The 15,374-nt window shown below is 37.2% G+C and overlaps 1 protein-coding gene across 2 annotated transcripts in view; it reads left to right on the plus strand.

Moving 5' to 3' along the window:
- GLCCI1 (glucocorticoid induced 1) overlaps nucleotides 1-15,374 on the plus strand; it is a 111,503-nt gene that overhangs the window by 71,210 nt on the left and 24,919 nt on the right. The window contains exon 4 of one of the 2 annotated variants that reach the window (XM_069587509.1): nucleotides 9,731-9,847. In XM_069587509.1, the coding sequence (XP_069443610.1) occupies nucleotides 9,731-9,847 (117 nt within the window). The remainder of the gene's footprint in view (nucleotides 1-9,730; nucleotides 9,848-15,374) is intronic. The other variant, XM_069587510.1, reaches the window with a different exon arrangement.

The raw sequence follows: 15,374 nt of genomic DNA on the forward strand, positions 1-15,374 counted from the left end.
AGTAACTCACAATGAAAACAGAAGTAAGTAAGAATAGGCAGAATGATAAAGGGTCCTTTCCAAGGCTTATTGGTGAAGCTGAAAAGTTGGTGAAACTGAAAGTAAACTCTTCAGTGGATTAAGTTGACATAGCAGAATTGAGAATTAGTGAATCAAAAGTCTCAAATGAGAAAGTTTGAATGAGCAAATCATCTAGAATATAAAATAAAAAGATAGAAATTGACAGTTTGAATGTCTATCATTAAAAAATCTATGAACAATAAATGCTGGACAGTATATAGAGGAGACGAAAGATGCTCTTGTGTGTGCTATTGGTGGGAATGTGAATTGGTACAGCCACTATGGAAAACAGTATGGAGGTTCCATAAAAAACTAAAAATAGAGCTACCATATGACTCAACAGCCCCACTCCTGGGCATATATCCAGAAAAAACAAAAACTCTAATTCAAAAAGATACATGCACCCATATGTTCATAGGAGCACTAGATAAAGATTTACTCAGCCATAAAAAAGAATGAAGTCATGCCATTTACAGCAACAGGGACGGACCTCAAGATTATCATACTAAGTGAAGTGAGTCAGGAGATACCATATGATGTCACTCATATGTGGACTCTAACATAAGATACAAATGAACTTACTTACAAAACGGAAGCAAACTCACAGACATGGAAAACAAACTTATGGTTACCAAAGGAGAAAGAAACTAGGTGGGGGAGATAAATTAAGAGTTTGGGATTAGCGGGTACAAGTGATTATATATGAAGTAGATACCAACAAGGACCTACTGTATAGCAGAGGAAGCTGTATTCAATATCCTGTAGTAGACCATAATGGAAAAACATATGAAAAAGAATAGATAGATCTACAGCTTAACACTTTGTTATATACCAGAAACTAATACCACATTGTAAATCAATTATACTTCAATAAAAAATAATTTTTAAAAAGATAGAGGTTAAAAATATGAAAGAGAAGTTAAGAAACATGGAAAACAGACTGAGTAAGGAGTCTCCAAAGGAAAGAATAGTAGGTATCAGGGAAGAGGTATTTCTTAAAGTTTGACAATATGCTGAATTTGGAGAGTGACGTGGGTCTTTAGATTGAAAAAGCCCACCAATGCCTTGGAGGCTAAACAAAACAAAAAGCTCCACTTTTAGGTCTGGTGGGTTGTAGATCAAGCACACACACACATACTCATTCTTGCAATTAGAAAAAAGCAGATTACCTATGAAAAAACTAGGAATCAGATTATCAACTCATTTATCAGAACCTGTAATTGATAGCCGTGTACAGAGTAGTGATGGGTTGTGTCGCATAACCTGTATAGTCGATTTACAATGTTGTGTTAGTTTCTGCCATACAGCAAAGTGAATGTTATACATATACATATATCTACCCATTTCCAGATTGTTTTCCCATATCGTTCTTTACAGAATATTGAGAAGAGTTCCCTGTGCTATTGGGCACGTCCTTACTAGTTATCTATTTTATATAGTAGTGTGTATATGTCAATCCCAGTCTTCCAATTTATCCCTCTCACCCCACTTTCTCCCCTGGTAACCGTGTTTGTTTTCTACATCTGTGACTCTATTTCTATTTTTATGGTACTTGATTTGTATACATTTAATAGAGGTAAAAGAGAAAAAAGGTAAATTTTAAAGATATTTTTTAGCATACATTATCAGCCTGTAGGGACACTGTATTTGTTCATAGATTAGCATCAAATGAATAAGATTGTATGCTAAAAATTGTGTAAAAGCATGTAGAATTTTAAAAGAAACAGTAGGTAAAATCTACTTTTTAAAGAGCTTAATTACATATTAGGAAAGACAACTAAGGCTTTAAGGGATAATAAAAGGACTTTATATTAACTCTCACTGTCCTTTATTTGGTGAGAGAAGTTCAGTGCAAAACTAGAAGCTCTTACACTCCTGTGATTTCTGTAAATGAGCATGCATTCCAGTCTCTCGTAAAGCCTCCTCATTTCATGGTTGTGGTCGCTCCTCTTCTAGCTGGGGCATGCTACCACTGAGTGGCTTCTTGGGGGAAGGGAACCTGAAAGCGCCTTTGTCTTTTTTGCTCACCTTTGTCCTAACTCCATAGCTACTGTGTCTGAGCCTCTGGAGTTGGAGCTTAAGGGAGAGGTGGAGTGGTAGTGGTAGTGTTGTGTTGGTTGCTCAGTCGTGTCTGATTCTGTGACACCATGAACTGTAGGTCTCCAGCCTCCTCTATCCATGGAATTCTCCAGGCAAGAATATTGGAGTGGGTAGCCATGCCCTCCTCCAGGGGATCTTCCTGACCCAGGGATCAAACCTATGTCTCCTGCTCTAAAGCTTCCCTGGTGGTTCAGATGGTAAGAATCTGCCTTCTCCAATTGGGAGATAAAGGGAACAGAAATGTTCCTGCTTGCTGGTACTGTTATAAGGTACCTTTCTATTGCCTGGTCTTGACAGATTTTTGAAACTGACTTTCTTTTGAAATTTCTTGGGTTCTTTGGACATCCCTTGTTGCTGCATCTCTTTCCTACGGTTCTATCTTACTTTCTCCAAAGACTCTAGAATTCTAGAAATAATGTTCAGTTTCTCCAGTGTTGAGCTCTGTTTACCCTTTAGGGTAGCCCTCCTAGGTAGAACCTAAGCCAGCCCTCCACTGGGACTCTCACTTTCAAATTTCCCAGATGGTTACTGAGAAACTCGCACATTTAAAAAATCTGGTTACTATCTGGGAGTTGAGGCTGACTCTGATGCAACAGTAAATCTCCATCATCCTCACTCAGGATTATTGGTATCAGGAGTGGGAGTCAGATTCCAGTCTGTCATGTCCTTTTATCTGTGAGGAACAATCAGTCTTCCCAAGATGTTCCATTAAAACTCCTTTCTCTTCATTTGAGGCAGAAGAGGAAATACACTGGTTCACATCTTGGATTTTATTTTTTCTATTGATAGCCTAATACGTTAGCCTTTTACTAGTTCATGGACACTAGCAGAAGCCATGAGGCTCATGGTTTAGAGACAGTGGACTTAGCAAGTAATAAGACTATTATTTGCATTCGTTCCTGTAAACCCCAGTGGGGTAGATGGAGAGGGTCTAAATGGATGCCTGCACAAATAATAGATCACATTACAGGAGAGAAACAGAACTTGGAGAATCCACTGTTTTTACATTAATAGTAAGGAGTAAGTAAACCTACTCTTTATCCCAGAGGGTGATGTTCCCAGACCGAATATAAATAATATGACTATATCGTTGTTTTGGCTCTTTTACATTGTTTCTGATTTTGATAAAGATAAATTTAAAAAGTGAGCATTTTTAAGTTCTTCAGTGGATATAAGAAAAAAATCATAGGTTGCTTCTTTATCTCATCAATAAGCTCTGTTATTACTTGGGATAGTTTTACTCTAAGTGAAATGATTAGGGACATTTCTTGTTTCTGATCCAGTAGTAATTAACAGATATTGTTGGGGTCTTTCTTTTTTCAGTAAGAAAAATAAAAGTTTCCTCATAATCATTACTAAGAGTATAACTGCCCTAATGTTCTGTTAACTTTTGCTATTTAAAAAGAATTGCTTTATCATACCATACTAGGGGAAAATAATTGCAGTAATATTTTCTCTGGACCTAAAAGACAACATTCTGAAGAATTTTTATTTAATTATGTGGTAAAACCTTAAAAGTACAAATACTCATCCAGTAAATTCTGAGTTCACATTAAATTGAATTGTAAAGATGTCATATTTTCATTATTTAAAATTGGACCAGTAAGAATGGTATTTAGGGTCATCAAACTGCTTATTGAAAAAGAAATGTATCAGTAAGTTAGTATGTATTCAGTTAATTGCCACATCAAACTTTTGTTCATCTTTACTGCAATTTCACATCTTGCAATATCTCCAACATTAAGAAAGGAAGTTACTTTGCGAAGTGGTTGAGATTATGAGCCAATACATAGTGAGGTATTAGTGGTTATTTGTGAACATTAATGTAGTACTACTCTCAGCAGCACTGGTAGCTAATAGAAAGAGGTTATGAAATAAAGGCTAAAGGACTGGGTCTGCTGTTTATTAGTTGTGTTACCTTGGGAAAGATACTTTACTTTTTAAAGGGCTTCCTCATCTGTAAAATAGTTACAGTATATCTGTGCAATCTAGTTGTTTTACGAACTTTTTTCTCAATGTTAGTCTGATATTATTGTCAGCATTCCTCTATTGACAATTATACCTTATTGGTAAATAAACTTCTGTATCAAAAACTGAAGTGTCCCAAAGGTAGCTGTATCTGTGGAGATAAATCTGTATATGGAAACATCTGTTTCTTTGACTGGGGTGGGGGTGTGAGTCTGCACATGGGCATGCATGTGTACCGGTGATGTGTGTGCAGGTGACAGCTCCCTATTCATGTGCTTACACACCTGTGTGTTCTTTATATGTGCAGTTTGTACACACATATGCCTGTGTGTGTGCATTTGGGTATCAGAGGACTGAACAGTGCAGTCCGACTGTAGTCCACCGGGCTCCTCTGTCCATGGAATTCTCCGGGCAAGAATACTGGAGTGGGTTGTCATTTCCTTCTCCCTTCCAGAGTATCTTCCTGACCCAGGGATCCAACCTGGGTCTCCTGCACTGAAGGCAGATTCTTTACCATCTGAGCTACCAGGGAAGCCCCAGTTATTTCATTAGCATTTTTCTTTTGGAAAATGAAAGAAAAAAGGAAAACAGCATGACTTGCTCATATTTATGTTAAGTTTTAAATTTTATTTTAGTGTTACAGCAGGTACGTTGCATTTTAAATTCCTTTGAGCACTGACAAAGGATATAGTATGTAAACTCTGTTTCATACTGCAGAACCTTTCTTTTGAGACATTGGTCTTTGTAAGCACTCAAGTTTGTCACGTATTCTCTTTTGTCACATAACAGGGAATAACAGCTTGAGATTTATAACTTCTCAAACTGTATTTTCAGGAAAATTTGTTGGATTAATATCTTTAGTAACTGTTTTTGGTCTTTTAACAGCTCAGCTGTTGTCATTCGTATGTTTTCCTATTTATATGTCTGTCTGTCTTTTTGGAAGATTCTTTCTCTCCTTGTGAGTTGTTAATTTGGTTCTCTAGGCAGTATAGAATAGTGATTAAGAGAGCAAACTCTGGAATTCCACTTCCTTAAGTTCATGTACTTGTTTCACCACTTAACTGTGTGGCTTTCAACAAACTAACCTTCCCGCCCCTCAGTTTCCTCACCTATTAAGTGAGGATAATAATAGCGTTTATCTCATGTTTCTATTGAGAAATGAATGAGAACAAAATAGAAAATATTTCATTTTATAATAATATAAATATGAGTGGCAAAGTGCCATTTTCCTGGTGTTAATCTAGCTCTCATCTCGTTTTTTCCTTCGGATCTTGCTTCCGTTCCTATTGCATCTACTTAGTCTGGTTAAGATTTCTCAGTTCCCTGCCTACTATAGAGTAGAATTCATTTGAGAAATATCACCCTCTGTCTCTTCCTTTTCAGTACCTGAGGCAAAAATAATCGACTAGTATTTTGAGGCTTAGAGTTCAGGGTTTTTTTTTTTTTTTTAAGTGTCAACAATATGGGAGAAACTATCAGGACAAAAATTACAAATAAACAAGGGTGATATGACCAGGTTTCCAAAAATGTACAGTAAAACGTGTTCCTAGTTCTTAGATTTTAAGTGGGACCAGTCTCTGATTTTTCTTTATCTAATTCCACAAATATTTTAGTCATTTCTTAGTGAATATTTATGATAATTCTTCTCCCTACAGTTATTATTTCTTCTTTGTGACCTCGGGGTACTTATGCCCTATCTTTTTAAAATGTCAGAGTACATGTGCTTAAGATCCCTTTCATGTTTAGAGAATGCTCCTCTCTCCTTCCCTCTTAATTTTTTTTTAAGTTTTATTGAGGTATAATTGACATATAACGTCATACAAGCTTACGGTATATGCAGCGTAATAATTTGATATATGTATATATTGTAAAGTGACTACCACAAGAAGGTTAGTAAACATATCCATCACGTCATAATTTTATAATTTTTGTATGTGTAAGATAGGAACTTTTAAGCTCTATTCTCATAGCAACTGTCAAATATACAATAGACTGTTATTAACCACAGTCACTATGCTATCCATTACACCCCCCAGATTTACTCATCTTATAACTGGATGCTTGTACACTTTGACCATTCTCACCCATTTTCTGCCCCTGGCAACCAGTAAGCTGTTCTCTGAGTTGTTTTTTTTGTTTGTTTGTTTATTTTCAGATTCCATATATGAGTGAGCTCATACAGTATTTAACTTTATCTGACTTATTTCACTTAGTATAATACCCTCAAGGTCCATTCTTAATTTTGTGCTTAAGCATTGCTAATGACTATTTAGAAACACAAGTAAGATTCATCTATAGTTTAAGAAATCCAGTTGGTATAACTCAGGGTTCCCTTTATAAAGGAAGGTTGTATGCGAGTTTCACTGTAGTAACCAGGGTGAGTAGACTCACTGAAGTGAGAACCAAGAGCTTTGGGTGATACATTGGAACGTGAGATTGACTAGAGAGGGTGCCTTAGGCAGGAGGGGGTGTATGACTAGATCGGACAGTACAACTCCCTAAGCCCCTTCCTGGGCTTCTCTGGTAGCTCAGATGGTAAAGAATCTGCCTGCAGTGCAGGAGACTTGGGTTCAGTCCCTGGGTCGGGATGATCCCCTAGAGAAGGGAATGGCAGCCCACTCCAGTATTTGTGCCTGGAGAATCCCATGGACAGAAGAGCCTGGTGGGCTACAGTCTATGGGGTCGCAAATAGTTGGACACAACTGAGTGACTAACACACACATCGGCCCCTTCCTCCCAGAGATACCTTTGTGTCTGCTGGTACTGAGGTTAGGGAGGAGAGATGGCTTTGGATAACCATGGGCTCCTGAGCATCCAAGGGAGAAGAGAAGAATTCTAAGTGAAAGTAGGGAAGGCAAGAATATTTGCAGTTGTTATATACATAAGCCACTCTTCTGAATGTCATGTAAGGAAACATGGGACTCTCTTATATTCTGAAGCAAAGGAAGATTTATTATACCCTGCTTTCATTCTACATGGTTCCTGAGTAAGAGTCGTAATGTTTTGATTATATATCTAGTAAGATGGGCTTTCCTTTTGCTCTAATCTCTAATTTGTAAACAAAAGCATAACAATGTTATAATCCAGAGATAAACAGTATTATGTGGAAACTATAAGACTGCATAGTATAAGTTGGTATTCCTAGCAAAGTAGGGTGTGTATCATTATGTTAAAGAATGGTATGTTAAAGAACAAAAACTTCTGGTTTATTATGATATCTCAAAGCCCTTTAAAAAGAGACTGATTAGGATTGATCAGTTTTCAGATTTTTTTTTGAAGATTATTTTAAAAATGAAAAAGTACACACTGCTTTGATTAATCTGTAAGCATTATGGGCTCTTCTCTACAAGCTCTTTAAAACGCCAGTTTTGAAACACCACTGCTGCTAAGTCACTTCAGTCGTGTCCGACTCTGTGGGACCCCATAGACGGCAGCCCACCAGGCTCCCCTGTCCCTGGGATTCTCTAGGCAAGAACACTGGAGTGGATTGCCATTTCCTTCTCCAATGTATGAAAGTGAAAAGTGAAAGTGAAGTTGCTCAGTCATGTCTGACTCTTTGCCGACCCCATGGACTGCAGCCTACCAGGCTCCTGCATCCATGGGATTTTCCAGGCAAGAGTACTGGAGTGGGGTGCCATTGCCTTCTCCGTGAAACACCACTAAAACATCATTAATACTCAGAAAACACTTAATTTTATACCTCTGTCCTAATTAAATAACTTGTACAATTTGAAATTCTATTTATCTTTTATCATAGTCTGGCTTGGTTTATAATGATTACCAACTAATTTTGATTCCTTTTCTCATGAAAATTAATATTGTCTAGAAGAAAATGATGTCATTTCAACAGAGAGCAAGGGACACAAATGTTAACATAATCTCATTTGTATATCTTTGTAAGGAAATTGTATGTGATGTCCTTAAAGCTACAAAGAGTTTCAAAACACTAGAGGAGACTAAGGATCTTACTTAAAAGGAAAAATATAGATTTTCTTTTAGGTTCTCTATTTTCTTCCATGCTGCTTCTTTTCTGTTTGCCACAGGTAAAAATAAATTTTCCCAGCAACCCATATGCTTTTCCCCTTGAACATTTATAGGCTTTAATAGCAACTGTCTATTTTGCTTTTTATTGCCATGGTTATTCAAGGTAAGCATTTTGCTAACATGTCTTTGAGAAAATCAATATATTTTACAGACTTTACTTTGTATTGGCACTTTGCCTTGTAAGTAACATAAAATTGGGTTCATTGTAAGCGTTCAAGGAGTACCTACTAATTGATTCATGTCATCATCTACAAGGAAAATATTAAGTAACTTGCCCCAAATTGCTAATGATTCCCTTTGAAAATGCTCAGGTATATTTGCCTTCTGGTCTGGCACAGTTTAAGACGATTGTATAGCACCTAAAATATATTAATAGTTTGATGAATTCCAAGCCATAGTATAGAAATGACTTTTCTCTTAAGCCTTGGAGTATTATTATTCCATTTAGGAAAATACCTAAGTTATATTTGTCTTTAAATGTATGTCACTACTGCCAAGTGTCTGTCAGTGAATAAGTGGATAAAGAAGATGCGGCGTATATATTCAGCAATGAGGAAGAGGGAAATCCTGCCTTTTGTAAACAATATAGATGAACCTTGAGGGCATTATGCTAAGTGAAGTAAATCGGTTAGAGAAAGACAAATATTGAATGGTATCACTGCTTTGTGATGCCAGAGAAGAAAAGCCAAACTCAAAGAAACTGAGGGTTGAGTGGTGGTTGCTGGGGACTGAAGGGTAAAGGAAACGGGGAGTAGCCACAGGGTGCACACTTTCAGTTACAAGATGGATGAGTTCTGGGGAATCTAAAGTATACGATTTTGATTCTAGGTAGTAATAGTGTTATTACTTCAAAGCTGCTAAGAGAATAAATCTCAAATTATGTAATGGAGTAGAGCTGTCATGCTATAGTAGCATCATTCTGCAGTATACAATAACATCAAATCAACATGTTGCACACCTTAATTTACACAATGTTATATGTCACTTATATCTCAATAAAGCTGGAAAATAAAAATTTTGTGACTAAAGTAATATATAGTAAGGTGGTAAATACAAGTAACTAATGCTAAATGCCATAAGGATTTACACCATGGGATTTTTTTTTTTTATGTTCAGAAATTAGTATACCAGATCAATTTTGTTTATATAAGATGGGAACTTAGAAACTAATGTGATCCCTATATATTAAGAGATTGGGTTTGACTTTAATCAGTAGGCATATGAAATACTACTTTTACCCCTTAGAAAAAATGCTTAGAAGGGAAGATATCTCTGGTGTTACAAAGGTAAAATATGAAATAATCTGGGGAAATTTAGTCTATGTATTAACCAACAACACTATTTAAATTGTATAAGTGAAGCATTTGTAGCACATATTTCTTATTTTCAATGGTTTCAACTATTAAAAATTAGAGAATAAATCATTGTAATGAAATATCTCTTCTTGAAATCTTTGATAAAATTTTTATTTTTTAATATCCAAACTTAAAAAAATAAATGCTTAAAGCTTGGTATTCACTTTTGTTCTCTTCTTCCTTCTCTTTCCCTCTCCCCAAAGCAGATTGCCAAACTGAGGCAGCAACTACAGCGTAGTAAACAGAGTAGTCGGCACAGTAAGGAGAAAGATCGTCAGTCACCTCTCCATGGCAACCATATAGCAATCAGTCACACTCAGGTAGGCTAACAACTCGTCCAGATTGGAATAATTCCTTTCAAAGGGTTCATTGTAAGGAAGACTCCATCCTTTTAGGATAAAAAATTAATGTATATCTCTAGCTTGATTAAATTACAGTGTTTTTTATAAAAAAATGTTTTTGTTTTAGCCATATGTATAATCTTTTAATAACAGACAGAGTATAATGGTCTCAAGGATGATTGGTAGTGTCCTGGACAGAAATCCTAGCTCATTCACTGACTAAGCAACTCTGGGCATTTTCTTATTTAATCTTCTAATAGTACCTTAACCCATCTATCTCTGGTCACTTTGTATATTTTACCCCACTTTACTTATGAAGAAACTGAGAATTAGTGTTTTTGTCCCCCCACCCTACCAAACTTGTACTGATACATCCTATGGAGCAAAATTTAGGAAATGATATTCTAAATTTACTTACAAATATTAATGTAAATTTTAGTAAATCAAATATAGTAATATAGCAGAAGCAGCCCAAGTTGCATATCAAAAAATTTTTTAATTAGGGGTTTTTCACAAATGTAAGGATGGTTCAGCATTAGGAAATGCATTGTTAGTTCATTGCATTAGAAAGTCAAAGCAGATGCTGAATAACACTTGATTAAAACTCAGTATCCATATGTGATAAAAACTTATTTTAAAATAGGATACTTCCTAATGTAACTACCTGCAAATGTGGTGAGATCCTAACAGTAAAATACTGAAAGTATTTCTGTTAAAAATAAAAGTTAAGTCATAGATGTCTGTAATTATTGATGTTATTTGCTAGTAGTTTAGAGGTTCTAGACAGAGCAGTAAGAAAAAGGAATCTTATCACTATTTGTGATATTGTTGTATATTTAGAAAATTAAAGTGAATTTGTTAAACTACTAAAACTAATGATAGGATGAAATGGAAAATACTGGCAATACCAAGTATTGATGAGGATGTGAAACAATCAGAACAGCTACACATTGCTGGTGGGAACACAAAATGGTACAGCTACTTTGGTAAGAAGTTTGGCATTTTCTGAAGAAGTTAACATACGCTGACCACACAGCTCAGGAATTCTACTCTTTGGTATCTGTTCATGAGAAATAAAACATAATGTCTACACAGAGACATCTATATCAATGTTCATGGCAGCAGCATTTATAAAACTCAAAACATGGAAAGCAGCAAATATCCATCAACTGGTGAATAGATAAACAGCACTTCATACATCCATACAGTGTAATACTATTCAGCAGTAAAAAGAAGGAACTGATGGTATTTATGACAACTTGGCTGAATCTCAGAACATCATGCCAGTTAAAAAAGTCAGAAGCAAAAGGCTACATTACCGTACATCTTCAAAAAGGCAAAATGTTGCCTTTTAGAAAAGTATTAGAAAAGCTGACTGTAGAAAAGCCCTAGAGACATTTTTTTGGACGATAGAAGTTTCTAAAATGTGATTATACTGATAATTGGATGACTGCATACATTTACAAAGCTCAAAGAATTACATACTTAAAATGGGAGGATTTTACTGTATGCCAGTTATACTTCATCAGAGCTGTAAAACATTGCAGACATTTCAAGAGAAAATTCACATATGCCTTCCTTTTTTTCTTCTTAATCTGCTAGAATTAATATACCATTCATTCTTATTTGTTATTTAGAGCACCTTTCCTGTATATCTATTGACTTACTGATTAACAAGAAAAGATTTATACACTTGTTCCCAATTTACATTGATTTTTTTTTGGCATTGTGGTTATCTAAAAATAATTATCTTGCTATACATACTGAAATACTTATAGATGAAATATGAAGTCTAGAATGTGTGTTAATACTCCAGGAACAAAAGCAAGTGGTTGTTTAGATGAAGTAAGATTAGAAAATGTTAATAAGTTTTGGAGCTGGATTATGTACATCTATTAGGTATTCTGTTAATTATGATTATAATTTCTCACAATAAAAAGATTGAGAACTTAATAAGTGGATAAAATATAGACACATAAAAATCTATTATTTTCTCCTGTACTGGTAAAGGTAAAATACTGTTCCTTCTACTTATAACATTCCTGACACCTTAGGTGTGGGGTTTTTTCCACACCAACTAATGAATTATCTAACTCTTTAGACACCAACCAGGCATCCTACAATTCAGTTATAACACTGACTACCTGGAGTTAGCATTGACCCCACAGATTAAGAACTCCACCCCATGAAATTGCCCCTGGTCAGATGCCAGTTGAAAGTTCCAGGTCATCATCTGTACTTTTGACCTACCAGTAATAAAGAAGGGATTCTGACAACCCTGTCTTCAGGTTCAGTAACTTGCTGTAAGGGCTCAAAATACTCAGAGAAGTACATTTACTTGTTTGTTACAAAGGATATAACGGATCCATACAGATGAACAAATTTGGAAAACTCAGCAGTGGCCACAGGACTGGAACAGGGCAATGCCGAAGAATAAACTTCCACACACTTGCACTCACCTCACATGCTAGCAAAGTAATGCTCAAAATTCTCCAAGCTAGGCTCCAACAGTATGTGAACCGAGAATTCCCACATGTTCAAGCTGGATTTAGAAAAGGCAGAGGAACCAGAGATCAAATTGCCAACATGCACTGGATCACAGAAAAAGCAAGAGAATTCCAGAAAAAAACATCTACTTCTGCTTCACTGACTACGCTAAAGACTTTGACCCTGTAGATCACAACAAACTGTGGAAAATTCTGCAAGAGAGGGAATATCAGACCTTAGGAGCCTGGTCTGATACCTGCCTGTGGTCACCTTGCCTGCCTCCTGCAGAACCTGTATGCATGTCAAGAAGCAGCAGTTAGAACTGGACATGGAACAATGGACTGGTTCCACATTGGGAAAGGAGAACGACAAGGCTGTATATTGTCACCTGCTTATTTAACTTATATGCAGAGTACATCATGCAAAATGCCAGGCTGGATGAAACACAAGCTGGAATCAAGATGGTAAGGGGAAATATCAGTAACTTCAGACATGCAGATGACGCCACCCTTATGGCAGAAAGTGAAGAGGAACTAAAAAGCCTCTTGATGAAAGTGAAAGTGAAGAGTTAAAAAGTTGGCTTAAAGCTCAACATTCAGAAAACAAAAATCATGGCATCCGGTCCCATCACTTCATGGCAAATAGAAGGGGAAAAAGTGGAAATAGTGACAAAGTTTATTTTCTTGGGTTTCAAAATCACTGCAGATGGGGACTGCACCATGAAATTAAAAGATGCTTGCTCCTTGGAAGAAAAGCTATGAAATACCTAGACAGCGTATTAAAGACCAGAAGCATTAGTTTTCCAACAAAGGTCCCTCTAGTCAAAGGTATGGTTTTTCCAGTAGTCATGTATGGATGTGAGAGTTGGACCATAAAGAAGGCTGAGCGCCAAAGAATTGATGCTTTTGAACCGTGGTTTTGGAGAAGACTCTTGAGAGTCCCTTGGACTGCAAGATCAAACCAGTCAATCCTAAAGGAAATCAATCCTCAGTATTCATTGGAAGGATTGATGCTGAAGCTCCAATCCTTTGGCCCAGGATGCAAAGAGCCAACTCATTAGAAAAGACCCTGATGCTGGGAAAGATTGAAGGCAGGAGGAGAAGGGGACAGAGGATAAGACTGTTGGATGACATCACCGACTCAAAGGACATGAGTTTGAGCAAGCTCCAGGAGATGGTGAAGGACAGGGGAGCCTGCTGTGCTGCAGTCCATGGCATTGCAAAGAGTCGGACATGACCGAGTGACTGAACAACAAAATGAACAGCAGGATGAGGAGGTTCACAGGGCAAAGTCTGGCAGTAACTCAAATGTAAGAATTTCTGCTGGCATGGAGTTGGTGTGTGCCGCCCTCGTGATACATGGATATATGTTCACCAACCTGAAAACTGTCTGACCCACAGTGCTGGGATTTTTGGAGGCTTCATCACATAGGCATGCTCCCTCTCCTCTCACCAGAGGTGGGACTGGAAGTTCCAAGCTTCTAGTCATGGATTCTTTTTAGAGACCAGCACCCCATTCTGAACCTATTCAGGAACCCACTAAGAGTCACCTCATTAGAATGAAAGACTCTTGGTCCTATCACTTAGGAAATCCCAAGGGGTTTAGGAGCTATCTGTCAGGATCAGTGTCAGAAACCAAATATCTGAATGAAAGATGCTCCTAATGCCCCCATCCCTCAGGAAATTACAAGAAGTCAGGAACTTTGTGTCAGGAACTGGGGTGGAAACCAAATAGCATGTTAGTATATATCTGGTGAAAAATATAAAATGCCTAGAACTTAAAAGAAATATGCAAACCTTATTGAGGATATGAAATATACAATAGAGATAAATGGGAAGTCATTCATACATGGGAGGACTCAGTATTTTTCAAATAGTCATTTGCCCAAAATTAATGTACGAATTGAGTTCCAATGGAACTGCAAAATGAATTGTTTTATTACTTTAAAAGTTATTTTCAGTGTTAATGTGGAAAAGTAATGTCAGTTAAAAACAAAATTTGAAAAGGCTTTCCCTACTGGATACCAGAATGCAAAATGTAATTGTTGTAAAATTATAGCAGTTAAAGTGGACCTCTGAATAGAGATTGTCAGATAATACTTTCAGTTCAGTTCAGTTGCTCAGTCATGTCTGACTCGTTGCGACCCCATGAATCGCAGCACACCAGGCCTCCCTGTTCATCACCAACTCCCAGAGTTCACTCAGACTCGCATCCATCAAGTCAGTGATGCCATCCAGCCATCTCATCCTCTGTCGTCCCCTTCTCCTCCTGCCCCCAATCCCTCCCAGCATCAGAGTCTTTTCCAGTGAGTCAACTCTTTGCATGAAGTGGCCAAAGTACTGGAGTTTCAACTTCAGCATCATTCCTTCCAAAGAAATCCCAGGGCTGATCTCCTTCAGAATGGACTGGTTGGATCTCCTTGCAGTCCAAGGGACTCTCAAGAGTCTTCTCCAACACCACAGTTCAGAAGCATCAATTCTTCAGCACTCAGCTTTCCTCACAGTCCAACTCTCTCATCCATACATGACCACTGGAAAAACCATAGCCTTGACTAGACGGACCTTTGTTGGCCAAGTAATGTCTCTGCTTTTCAATATGCTATCTAGGTTGGTCATAACTTTTCTTCCAAGGAGTAAGGGTCTTTTAATTTCATGGCTGCAGTCACCATCTGCAACGATTTTGGAGCCCCAAAAGTCTGACACTGTTTCCACTATTTCCCCATCTATTTCCCATGAAGTGATGGGACCAGATGCCATGATCTTTGTTTTCTGAATGTTGAGCTTTAAGCCAACTTTTTCACTCTCCACTTTCACTTTCCTCAAGAGGCTTTTTAGTTCCTCTTCACTTTCTGCCGCAAGGGTGGTGTCATCTGCATATCTGAGGTTATTGATATTTCTCCTGGCAATCTTGATTCCAGCTTGTGCTTCTTCCAGCCCAGTGTTTCTCATGATGTAGTCTGCATCACGATGGTGTGATCACTCACCTAGAGCCAGACATCCTGGAATGTGAAGTGGGCCTT

This window comes from Ovis canadensis, chromosome 4 (assembly GCF_042477335.2).
Source record: "Ovis canadensis isolate MfBH-ARS-UI-01 breed Bighorn chromosome 4, ARS-UI_OviCan_v2, whole genome shotgun sequence".
Classification (NCBI taxonomy): Eukaryota; Metazoa; Chordata; class Mammalia; order Artiodactyla; family Bovidae; genus Ovis; species Ovis canadensis.